Genomic DNA, 12,687 nt, shown 5'->3' with positions numbered 1-12,687 from the left:
AGAGTAGTCATTAGATGGCAGCAAAATACAATACAACAACAACAACAAAAACAACAATAATACAAAACACTAACTCTTTGCTGCCATCTAGTGGACGTCTGGATATACTAGATATACTATTTTAAATTATGACTTTTCCAATGAGGTTAACACCTAGATACTTGTGTGCAATAGCTGAGATCAAGAGATAGCTCAGAATGGTCAGAATGAGAAAGGTTTCTCAAGTCAGCCTCTTCCGGAAGGAATAAATTAATCATGTATAAGGAGTTACAATATACGTTTTAAATAGAAATTGGGCATGCGTGTTCACAGGGGGTAGGAAGGAGGTTCCACAACAATTAAGCAACTGGTTGTATGATCCTGCCTTTTTAATAATATGTTGTACAGTACGCATAAACAAGAGGCAGGGATTTCGTTCATGCAGTTGGGGAGGCCATTTTGATTTTTGAACCCTTCCCATGAATACCACTGAGACAAAGAAAATTATTTCCCTTCCAATTTGACATTCCCAGCTGCAAGTGAACAGAAATGATACTGAGTTTGCTTCAAGAGAATGCAAGATGGTTAGACAAAGATAGCAAACTGACTACAATTTTGCCCTTGAGTAAGTAAACAACCCAATTCGTCATCTGCGTTTAAAAATATGTGCTGTCTGACTTATTTTTCTCTCTCTCCCTCTTTCTCTCTATGCAATGCTAATTCTATATCCAGGCCTAAATTATTATCCTTCAGTTTCAGTGATGTCTTTGAGACAGGCTATTTGATAACCATGCTCTAAACAATCACTTTATAGCTTCTGTGTATTTAAAACCTATTAGATCTGAAATATCTATTTTTTTACAAACATAATTAATGGTCTAAACCATCCAGGCTGCAGGTAAGTGAAGGATTATATACCAGCTGCCCAGTCTTGTAGCCAGCTATTTAGCCAACCATTTTGCTACTGATTCCAAAGCCAGCTAAATAATCTGAGTTTTTATGATAAATAATGTTTCTTTGAGTCTGGCCTTCCATAAGACATAATGCTTTAAAATTATAAAGTATTTTGTTGGTTTTGATTTTGTGAATGCAGATTTTCTATTTATTTCTGCATTATATAAAGATTGCCAAATTTTGGTTAGTTTCACTGTAAGCCATTTGTTTGGATTTACATTTTATGTGAAAATCCAGATACTTGCTCGACTTAAGTCATTTAACAAATTTGTATAGATGCTCATCTTAACAAATAACTCGAAGCCGCTAACAATAAATATAGATTAAAAATAGATTATTGAAAACAACAGTGAAACTGCAGCAATTGAAAAATTGTTGAGTCACCTCACGGCAACTTGACAACACAAGACAAGCTATCCATGCTGGGTTTTACTATAAAATAAGCCAAGACCCAACCTGATATGTGGCCCCAGGGAATATATCTACGCACTTGAATTAGTATCTATTTTGCTATTACAATATGTCTGCATTATAATACTGAATGCTTATCTGCAGCACTGCCTATAACAAACTACCATAACACCAAAATAACAGCATGTGGACAATAGCATCATCACACAGATGCTGCCATTATGTGCTTGTGGCCAGACATGTAACGCAAAATGCACCCTAAGACATTTGTGTGATTTTTTTTTTTGCTTCTCTTCCTCTCCACTCATGCTGACATGAATAAAATCTGCTCTTTGTCTGAAGTTTCTAGTTTTCCTATGTCTAGTTTTCCTACGTGTTGCACAGAAGATCTATTATGATTTAAAGCAAACTTTAGACCAGAGATAATGCTTTTTTAAAAAAAACATATATTTCAGAAAGGTATTCTAAACAACAGAAAATTACCCTGGGAAATGACTGTGCCAGACAGTCATTTTTCAAAAAAGATTTCCCATTTTTTAAAAATTGTATTATATTTTCATTTAAGATTATTTGGCCAAGATGAAATATATTCCCAACTTCTGTCTCACATGTCTAAGCTAATGACCAAACAGATTGGCTAAACATTGCTAATAATTATTTAGGGTTTCATATGAACATTATTTTAGGACTCATTCAGAGAAGGAACTTTGGACTTTATTCAAGCACTGCTTCTCCCCATTTTTCATTAAAGTAGCTGCAATAAGTTGACTTCTTAAAGCAGCAACACCTTTTGCATGGAGCCTGAGAAAGGACATGGTCTTTTAATTAGAAGCAAAGAAATACTGTGCTTGCATTCACTTAAGTTCCTGAGAGCTGTTCCTAATTGTTTTTATAATGTGCACAGCCCTAATCTCTAATTTGATAAAGGGGAAAACAAGATTGCCTCACAAACAGGAGGAATGAATTCAAACATATAGAAGCTTAAAGACATATAGAAGCTAAACATATAGAACATATAGAAGCTAAACATTCATAAGCCTGAACATTTTCAAACTTCAAAATACAAGATGTATTTGTAATAATTCTAAAGTGAGATATTATATCATACGAACTACTATGTTAGGATTAACTTAACAGAAATATGATACAAAATATTGTTTAGAGACATCACCATGTGATAACCTGTCTCTGTAAAGAAAATGGACTGAATTTCTTTTTGAGTTTAAATCAGTTAACTTCAGTATTTGCTCCTAACACAATACAAGGTTGTATCTCAGGGAAAACATGGATTAACAGAAGCTACCATTTTAAAAATAAATATTTTCTCCTCCATATGTACAGGTAGTCCTCAACTTACAACAGTTCATTTAGTGACCATTCAAAGTTACAACAGCATTGAAAAAAGTGACTTATGACCATTTTTCACAGTTATAACCTTTTTAGTATCCCCATTCCCCATGGTCATGTAATCAAAATTCAGATGCTTAGCAATGACCATTGCTGTGTCCCAAGATCACAGTCAATGGGGAAGCCAGATTCACTTAACAACCAGATTACTAACTTATCAACTGCAATGATTCATGTAATAACTGTGTCAAGAAAAATTGTAAAATGGGGGCAAAACTCACTTAACAATAGAAATTTGGGGCTCAATTATGTTGAGGACTACCTGTATAATAAATTTGCTCTCTGATTGACTGAAATGCACTTCCTTGAAAACAACAAGAGATGATAATCCCAAATCCCTCCACCTTTAAATAGGTGTGCTGAAATGAGTAGGACTGAATCATAACTAACAGGTGCATCTAGTAAAGCCACTCTTAACTGTAATGACAGATTTCATTTGATACTCTTAGTTGAAGATGAAACATTTTGTCCTGAAGGTGTTTTTCTTTCAAGAGGCAACTGGACTTTCTGGTTTTTCTTTGAAGATGTTTTGCTTCTCATCCAAGCGCTAAAGAAGCTTCTTGGATGAGAAGCGAAATGTCTTCAAAGAAAAACCAGAAAGTCCAGTTGCCTCTTGAAAAAAACACCTTTGGGACAACCATGACCTGGATGATTGAGAAACTCCATAGACATTTATACCTGATGCTCGTATAAAGGAGGATTTGTTGCATCATCGTAGCTAAACATAAACATATTGATAAAGTGAATGAGGATGCTTGGAGCATCCTGGACATTATACACATTAAATCGGCACCACTTGAAAATAATCATGAAGACGAGGTAACCAAATAGGGAGATTATGAAGATCATCTCTGGAATGAACTGCAGGACAATGTTGGTAGTTTGCTTGAAGTAACTAGGCAAATAATGAAACAAGAGAAAGAAAATATTACTGGGGTGGATATAGATATCCATTGCATAGTGTTGGGGGGTGGGGGGAATTAGAGAAAAGTCATTACAGACAATCCATCAATGATGAGAAATTCTTTATGGGCTTTTTTTTAACATAAGAAAGAAAATGATTTTGTGGTTGTAGAATAGGGGATTGCAATGAAATCCTGGAGGGAAAAGTTGGATTAGGATTGTATGCATAATTGCCGAGATGAAGATTGGAAGCCACACACATATGTAATATTTTGTAGTCTTTCATTTTCTTTTCCTTTTTTTTCTATCTTCTTTTCTCTCTGCTTTTTCCTCTCCTTTTTCACTTTTTCTTCACTATATTTTTCTTTCTTTAAATGTATTTATTATCTATGGGAAAATTTCTTTTAAAAAAGTCCAACCACATAAATTATGGGATTGGTATTGTGACATTACAACACATGCTTTCATCCCTTGCTCACAGTCTCACAGGTGCCAATAACACTGTTCAGCAGGGGAAGGAATGAGATTATGGTGAACCAGTAGACATCTAGAAGTTCCATCTTCCAACATCCCTGGCAGTATTGCAGAAGTCAGAACTATTAGGAGTTGTAATCTTGCACTATCTGAATCACAAAGATTTCCTACTCTGGAAAAAGTTAGTACTCCTCGGAGGTTTTGAACTACAATGCCCACAAAACATTTACCATTGGCATCCAGCTAGAGTTATTATGAGCATGGAAATCAAATAAAGTCCATGCTGGATGGCATAAAAGAAATAATGCTCTCATCATAGCAACTGGGATCAGCACGGCTTTTGTTTGCTAAGGATTTGGGAGGCTTTATTTTCCATCCTTTGGTTGATATTGAAAAGTAAATTTGGTGAAAGAGAAGATCAATCAAAACAAAACAAACTTTTGTTCCTTAGACTACCATAAGAAGGGTGAGGCACAGTCAATTAAAAACCATACAATATGTATTTCAGGGTCTAAACAATGTGAAAACTTTGTGTATGCATGTGTGTGTATAAGAAGATATATAAAAAACAAGTCTAAAAGGAGGAGTAAGGAAACATAAAGATTAGTATGTGGAAGACCAAGGGAAGTCAACCACTCTGTTATCTAGATGGAGTGGATTTGGACAGCTACAGTAGAATATCATCCAAACACTTGCTGTGCCTGTAAAGTCACTAATACTTACATATGATTGAAGAGACTAAGTACGACCCCAAAAACCATGTGTGTGATTCCCATGATGATAGACATTTTCATTTTGTACGAGTTCAAGAAATTCAGCTTATTGACGGCAATATTCCAGATCTGAAAGAAAGAGATAAGGAAAGCAAAGAATAAAAGACAAGTGAAATCTTAAAGTAAAATACTTGCTTTCTTTTTACCACCGAGGAAAAACAGAGAGAAAGGTGATTGAAGATCACTCTGTTAGGGTGAAGAATTGGAACCTAATTAACCTGTATAGTTCAATTATTATAACTTTATTTAAAAAGAAAACATTAAATATTTGATTTTTGTATTATTATAACAATACAGATGCCTCTGCTTCTATTTGGACAAAAATCCATTTTTTTTTTCAAAATCAGTCACGCTTTTCCAGGAATTCTATACTATAGGCTACAAACATCAAACTCAGGGTTGGGATTCAACCAGTGTTACTACCAGTTTGGTGTAAGTGCGTTTTGCACGCACACACGCACTTCACATACCCGCACACCTGACGCGCGCTGCATGCACATGTACACCATTTGCAAAAAAACCATCTGCTCTGCCACCAGGACAGCTGACAAGTGCTGCGCACAGGTGCGCAGCATTTGAAAATCCTCTTCCTTCCTGCTTTTTCAACCTCAGCTGTGGCGCGCAAAGCAACTGAGGTTGAAAAAGCAGGAAATAAAGGACAGGTAAGAGCCCAGGTGGGCGGGTGGGCCAAACAGATGACCAAAAGGTTGTCACAGTGAACCGGTTCGATGTGAACTGCTCTTCAGAGCTACCGGTTTTATAGAAACCAAACTGAACTGGTAGCATCCCACCCCTGATGAAACTATGTATATTCTCCAAATTAGGAGTAAGTGCTTGAGAAATATCATTTTCAGGGGCTAAGGATCTTCCCATTTATGTCCTTAGCCAATCAACTCTACTTAAATAAAAATGCATCTCAACCAAAGTTCAGTAGGTCTTGTTGAGGATAATGAAGTGTGGGATAAAACTTTCAGCCTAACATAAGTTGCTATTCAAAGTTCCAAAAAAAATGTTAGATTTCTGGTTCTTCCAGAATGTATTCAAGACCTCACACATTCACAAAATATGGGATGGGAAGAGATTTGTGTATGATGTATTGCTGAAATATTTTTAAGTTACCAGTTGTATTTTATAAGTCTTCTTAAGAATGAACCAGCTGAAAGGCGACCTGTGTTGTAGTCAGGCCATTTCTGTAATAAGTGGAGACACAGCCAGGTCTACTCTATCATTCTATGATGGATACTGGAATAGTTTGGAAGATGAATAGCCATCAATGCTGCCATCTGCAGGCCATCTGCACTGATATCCTGTGACTGACTGACTGACTCTCTCTCTCTCTCTCTCTCTCTCCCTCCCTCCCTTCCTCCCTCCCTCCATGTCTCTCTCCCTTTCTCCCTCCGTCCCTCTCTCACTTTCTCCCTCCCACCCCCTCTCTCTTTCCCCCTCCCCACCAAGGGTCATTTTTTTAAAAAAATCAATACACAGAATTTTCCTACTTTTTCCGTAGCAATTTAATTGTTTACATATCTGTAGTATTAAAAAAAAAAGACAGTGAAGACAACCGTCTTGGCTCTTTGAAAACCTTTTGAGGTACCTTTGCCTTTGCTGACTTCTTCCTTCAAAATTGGAGTCCCAACCATTCACCCCAATCTCTCTCTCTTCCTATTAATTGACAAATAAGTATTTCTTATTACCGGATCAATTCCAAAAGGATAGGGGTTTCCGGAATATACACCTTTTGTTTTTGGATCTAACTGCAGAACACCACTCTCATGAACAATTTCGTCCCTGTGGATGAACAGAAAAATGTTAAATTATTAGGTTGTCACTGAGATGTGATAGCCTTTTCTCACAATAACTAATGTAAGAAAAAACAATATAAACACACTGAAGCCCAAAACATTGGCTGTGCAGTTTCTATGCGGACAGCTTGGGTTACAGGTGACTTTTTGTACTAAACAGCTTATATAATTTGTGTACATTCTTTCATTTCCTATGATGAAGCAGCTTGCTCTTTCATCAATGGGCCCAAAGTCACTCTTCACATCTTCAATATTATCTATTACCATATAAACTATCCTACTTTGCTCTATGTTGACCCTGTTCCCTAAGTGAGGTTGATGAAGTTTGGAGTATGATGACTTTAAGAACTCTTCTCTATAACTCATTACAAGAAAAGATATGGAATGTTTCTTGATGCAGTGCAGTGCAGAAGATACAACATGGCAGGCCTCAATTTATATGTTTCTGTCACTTTGTTGGTTAAAAGTGAATGTTCTAGAGATCCTGTAAAATAGTTCTCCATTGCATCTGAATATGGACACCAGATGTCCTGGAGATTATATTAAGCATGTCAGTAATTTTCAGATGCCTAAATATAAGCATGGTCAGATCTCTCGGGGACCTATAATTCCTACCACCGCATCCATAGAGAGATATTTGTGGGTTAGGGGTTATGAATAATTTGAGAAATCTATTTTGCTTTTATTATGAGCTTGATAGAATCAAAAGTTTAGAATTGGCTCAGAAAAAAATACAGTATTTTATAGCCATGTCTTTTCTGAATCAAACTAAGGGAAGTTTTTAGTAACTACTGTTTCCTGTTTGCTTTTAATCATAGTCAGCTGCTGATTAAAGACCTTTATGAAATATGAAATGTTGCACTAGAGATCATTAGGGATAAATTCAGAAAGAGGTTGTGAAACAAAAGAGCAAACTGAGCTGCTATGTTCTGCAATTATCAAGCATTGTTTACCACTTACGTCCATCCACCATTGTTATACATGGGTCGGACACGCCAGGAAGATCCAAATATGTTGAGCGATTTGGAGAAGCAATCGTTGTAAATAAAGCCAGTGTAAATGGAGAAGATACTCATGAGAAGGATCAAGTAGCGTCCACTGAAAAAGATGTCCCAGATCTGCACAGGAATATTATATATAATCAAGGGATGATTGAGAAACAAAGTTTACTGCAGCCTCATTTACAGAACCCTTCTCCATTTGGCGTCTTCTAGAAATGGGGGACATCAATTCCCCAAACTGATCCTGCTAGCTGGGAAGGCATCAGATTGAAGAGATCTGCGTAAACAGTTCTTCACCTATTGTTTACTGCAAGGGTCTTCAAACTTGGCAAGTTTAAGATTTGTGGACTTCAACTCTCAGAATTTCTGAGCTAACATGACTGGAGGAGGAATTCGGGGAGTTGAAGTCCACAAGTCTTAAAGCTGAGAAGTTTGAAGACCCCTGAGTTAGTGCTTTGGAAAGAAATGAGTCATCTTCGGAGACCCTTCTTCTCACCATGAGAAGTGAGAGGGGTGATGAAGAAGAAAGCCTGCTTAGATATGGGACTCTGATTATGAAGTGCCTCTCCAAGAAGTATGACTGGCCCTTTTACATCTTTTCAGTTCTGGATAAAGATATTTCTCGGCATTTCTAGAGGGTTGCTCTCGGTTTTATATTTTATATTTTAAGTCACTTTGGGTAGTGAGATGTGTGGCACATAAAGTTAATAAATAATATCTTTTCTTTGTTATCAGCTGGTTGTTAACAATTGATAACTGGTTGATTGGCTTCCTCTCATTGCTTGTTTTTTTCTGTAATATTTTAAAATACATCATTAGAAATTTTATGCTTTAAATAACTTTGTAATCTATCTCACAAATTTCAGAGATTGGGCAGAGTAGAATATACCGGTAATAAATAAATAAATAAAAACGCTTCGAGTGCTGCTTGCTGTAAGCATTGAGATACCATCCTAAGTCACCTACCTCACTGTCACTTTTCTGAGCTAAAAAGTACTTCTCATTGCTGATCATCCACAGTGCAAAGCCCAGCATGACTGTACCATGACCACAATCGCCAAACATCACCGCAAATAAAAAAGGGAAGGTAATGATAGTGAAGGGGGCTGTGGGAAGGAAAAAAAACACCTGTCACATCACTTGTTAAACATGTACACATTGCCAATGAATTGATGTTTCAATGAGAGGACATTTTTTTAAAAATGGATACCTTTAGTTTTTGTAATTGTTATCCTGCCTTTTTTTTTTTGTCATATACAACTCAAAGTGGATAATGTATCGATACTCCTTCCTCCTCTTATTTTCCCACAACAACAACCTCGTGAAGTGAGTTGGATTGAGAAAGAGTGACTGAGCCAAGGCCACTCATCAAGTTTTTCATGCCTAAGGTGGGACTAGAAGTCATGGCCTCCTGATTTCCAGGTTAATACCTTACCTAATGCACTAGTTTGATTTAATTTGAAAAATCATGGTTTCTGTGGTTGGAAATTAGGAGAACTGAAGTCCAGTATAGTTGGAGGCATTGACTGCTTAGTCTTGTTGTTAAGGATCACTCCAGAAGAGCCAGGAATACAATATCACATTTCTCTGCTCAACCCACCCCAAAAAGCAAGGGATTCTACATCAATTCACAAACATCTTTGTTTTTTTTATGTGATGAGGAATTTTTAGAGCCTCCCAATTCAATGTATGGATTGAAGAACCCTTTTGCCTGACACTGGACGTCTGTTTCCCAGCTTCTGAGAAGCAATAGAACCCTTCAACATTTTCCTTATCTATCGATGCAGAAAGTACACATTTGACTACAATTGGGAATCAGAGATAAACCTGCTAACTTAAGTAAGGACCAACCCATCTTTTAACCAAAACTTGAACAGAGACTAATGCTCTGAGTTTCAATGAAAATTTTAAAATGCTTTCTCAGTTGGAATCAACAGATGGCACTGTTACACAGTATATTATGCTAGTTTTCCATATATATGTATACACACACATATACACATATTGCATACATACATACATACACATACACATATACACATAAAATAATGAAATGCTGTTAATTTAAAACCATGTTTTCCTTTGGGTTGAAATGCCCCAAGCAGAGAATGAATTATAAGTGGCAATTAGGATTATCGTCTATAAAATAGAACATGGGCAATTGTACTGAATATCTGGAATTGAATGTTTTCAGATAAAACATATAATTTTAGGATCTGGACTTAATAGGTGTGGAGGTGTCTCTTTTTAGATCAAGGCTTCTCAATCTTTTTAAATTTTTAATCCTCAAAGTTTTCTAAACCCTGCCATCTTTGCCTCTGACAATTATAGAAGCAAAAAAAGACAAAAAGGTCCTTTATCTACTTCCAGGCAGTCTATTACTATATTGGTTATTTATAGTGACCTTTAAAAATATAACGTTTCAAGGGCTTATTCTGAATTTCATTTAGACTACCGTGTTTCTCCAACAATACGGCCTCCACCAATAGGAAGCCCCACCATGTTTTATTGGCATAAAATCAAATTAAGCCCCTCCCCCAAATTAAGCCCCATATTAAACATGTGAAATGGGGGGGAGCGGGGGCTTGTCGTTAGTACTTTTGTTGCATGCCCGGATATGGTGCTGCCTGCGTTGGTGGGGCACTTATCGGGAGACCTTCCACCGTTGCTTCTCCCTTCTCCTTGCTGCCCTTCTCCCTTGCTGCCACAGCGTTTGGTGCAGCCACGTGCGGCCAGTCAGGGCTCCTCCCTGCAACCGGAGCCCTGAGGAGACACTTAGCTTCAGGCGCTCCGTTCGGGCTACGGGTGGTGGCTGTTTCCGCTGCGAGCGGCCCAGACTCCGCTGCTACTGCTCCGCAGCCGCCCGCCTGGCCTTTCTTTGAGGTGGAAGAGCTCGCTGGGCTGAAGGGAGCGGCGCGTCAGAGGCGCGCAGTGTAGGGAGGTCAGGAGGAACGGAAGAGGCCCCGGGAAATTAGCCTCCCACGTGGGGTTGGGCTGCCCTCTCGGGCAGGGGAGGCTTTGTAAAATAATCCGCTTTACCTTCAAAGCAAAGGGAAGACGGGAGCGCTGAGCTGGGTGTCTCCTCAGGGCTCCGGTTGCAGGGAGGAGCCCTGACTGGCCGCACGTGGCTGCGCCAAACGCCGCGGCAGCAAGGGAGAAGGGAAAGCAACGGTGGCCCGAACCCGAAGGTCTCCCGAATATCCAAGCTGTCACCGCCCACCCACCCACCCGAGGATGCAAGGGGGGAGAACTAAGTCACCCCGAAAAGACGCCCTAGCCGTTTTTTGGGGGTCAAAAAAATAAGGCCTGGCCTTATTATGTGAGAAACACGGTAGCTCTGAGTTCTACCTGTGATATATATTGGATGTATATTGTAACAGAAGCAGTATTTTAGGTGGTAATATTTTGTTTGTTTATTGTTTATTTCCCACCTTTATTATTTTTACAAATAACTCAAGGCGGCAAACATATCCATCACACCTTCCTCCTATTTTCCCCACAACAACCCTGTGAGATGAGTTGGACCAGAGCTTTCCAAACTTGGCAGCTTTAAGACTTGGGGACTTCAATTCCCAGAATTCTTCAGCCAGCACAGCTGGCTGGAAAATTCTGGGAGTTGAAGTCCACAAGTCTTAGAGTTGCCAAGTTTGGGAGCTCTGGGTTGGACTAAGAGAGAACCACTGGCCCAAGATCACCCAGCTGGCTTTCCATGGCTAAGGCAGGACATGAACTCATGGCCTGGTGCCTTAACCATTAGGATAGAATAGAATCACAGAGTTGGAATAGACTTTGGAGGTTTTCTAGTCCAACCCACTGCTCAATCAGGAGGCCCTATACTCTTTCAGGCAAAGGGCTGGCCAGTCTCTTTTTAAAAACCTCCAGTAATAAGAACACCCACAACTTCTGAAGGCAAGCCATTCCACTGATTGATTGTCATAACTATCAGGAAATTTCTCCTTAGTTCTAGGTTAGTTCTGTCCTTGATTAGTTCCCATCCATTGCTTCTTGTCCTGCCTTCAGGTGCTTTGGAGAGTAGGTTGACCTTCTCTTCTAAGACCAAATATGTCAAAAATCTACCCCCAAAAGGTGCCAAATGATCATTAGCATGGGGATACATTTGGGCTAGAGAAATGTTGTCCATGGGGTCACGATGGGTTGGACACAACTTTGCAACTAACAACAACAACAACATTTGTCATAAAAGAAACAAACAGCATAAAGACCTTGGAATAAAGTTACTGAAAACCTGCTATCTTAAAAAAAAGGGATCAAAAATAAACCAGAGTCCATATACCTGGATTAATCTCCCTATAATTCCCAACACCATATGCATCTACAATGGCCTGGAATCCAGCAGTGAATTTATTGGTTCGGTTAAAGGTAGGAGGTTCCAGCTTGGTCTGTATAGCAGTCAGGATGGGGTTGATTGTAGAACCACTTCGTTCCTGAGATCAAGTCAACAATGATTAGAATTAGGCAGTGATTACATCCATGATTTCTTCCAACTCCATGTTTGTGTTAATTTATTGCAGTGTTCCTCAATTTTGGCATCTTTAAGCTGTGCGGACTTCAACTCCCAGAATTACTCAGCCAGCATGCTGGCTAGGGAATTCTGAATGTTGAAATCCACACCGCTTAAAGTTGCCAAGGTTGAAAAACACTGGTCTACTGCCTAGAATCTTAACAGGCTGGGTCTTAGGTTACCAAAACAGTTAAATGAATACATTTACAGTACAGTGTTAAAATTGGCTGTACATTACAACCACAGCTGTAGCCTTTACCAAAGAATAATGGGAACAAAAGTTTTTAGGGAGCTGTCAGTGAGAATTTGTGGAGTCTTTCCTCACCGTTGGAAAATGACTGCAGGCTATTTCTAGTTTAATTTGTGTCCAGCACACAATCTCAGAATCCCTGCATGTCTGTCCAAGCAAATACACAGGCCACTCACATGTTAAGCAATTTAGCTAGTTTGATGTTTAATAA

At 38.6% G+C, this 12,687-nt stretch overlaps 1 protein-coding gene across 1 annotated transcript in view; it reads right to left on the bottom strand.

The window, feature by feature from the left end:
* Window positions 1–12,687, bottom strand: part of ATP6V0A4 (ATPase H+ transporting V0 subunit a4) — a 39,517-nt gene that overhangs the window by 9,620 nt on the left and 17,210 nt on the right. The window contains exons 10-15 of the mRNA XM_026693386.2: window positions 11,999–12,149; window positions 8,671–8,810; window positions 7,664–7,821; window positions 6,596–6,689; window positions 4,852–4,970; window positions 3,430–3,646 (exon numbers count right to left, since the gene is read on the bottom strand). Coding sequence (XP_026549171.1) covers window positions 3,430–3,646; window positions 4,852–4,970; window positions 6,596–6,689; window positions 7,664–7,821; window positions 8,671–8,810; window positions 11,999–12,149 — 879 coding nt within the window. The remainder of the gene's footprint in view (window positions 1–3,429; window positions 3,647–4,851; window positions 4,971–6,595; window positions 6,690–7,663; window positions 7,822–8,670; window positions 8,811–11,998; window positions 12,150–12,687) is intronic.

Source organism: Notechis scutatus, chromosome 6 (assembly GCF_049901735.1).
Source record: "Notechis scutatus isolate UNSWTSFEM ecotype Mainland chromosome 6, rNotScu1.2, whole genome shotgun sequence".
In the NCBI taxonomy this organism is placed as follows: Eukaryota; Metazoa; Chordata; class Lepidosauria; order Squamata; family Elapidae; genus Notechis; species Notechis scutatus.
The sequence above is the reverse complement of the archived record's forward strand: the minus strand, read 5'-3'. Positions and strand labels throughout refer to the sequence as shown.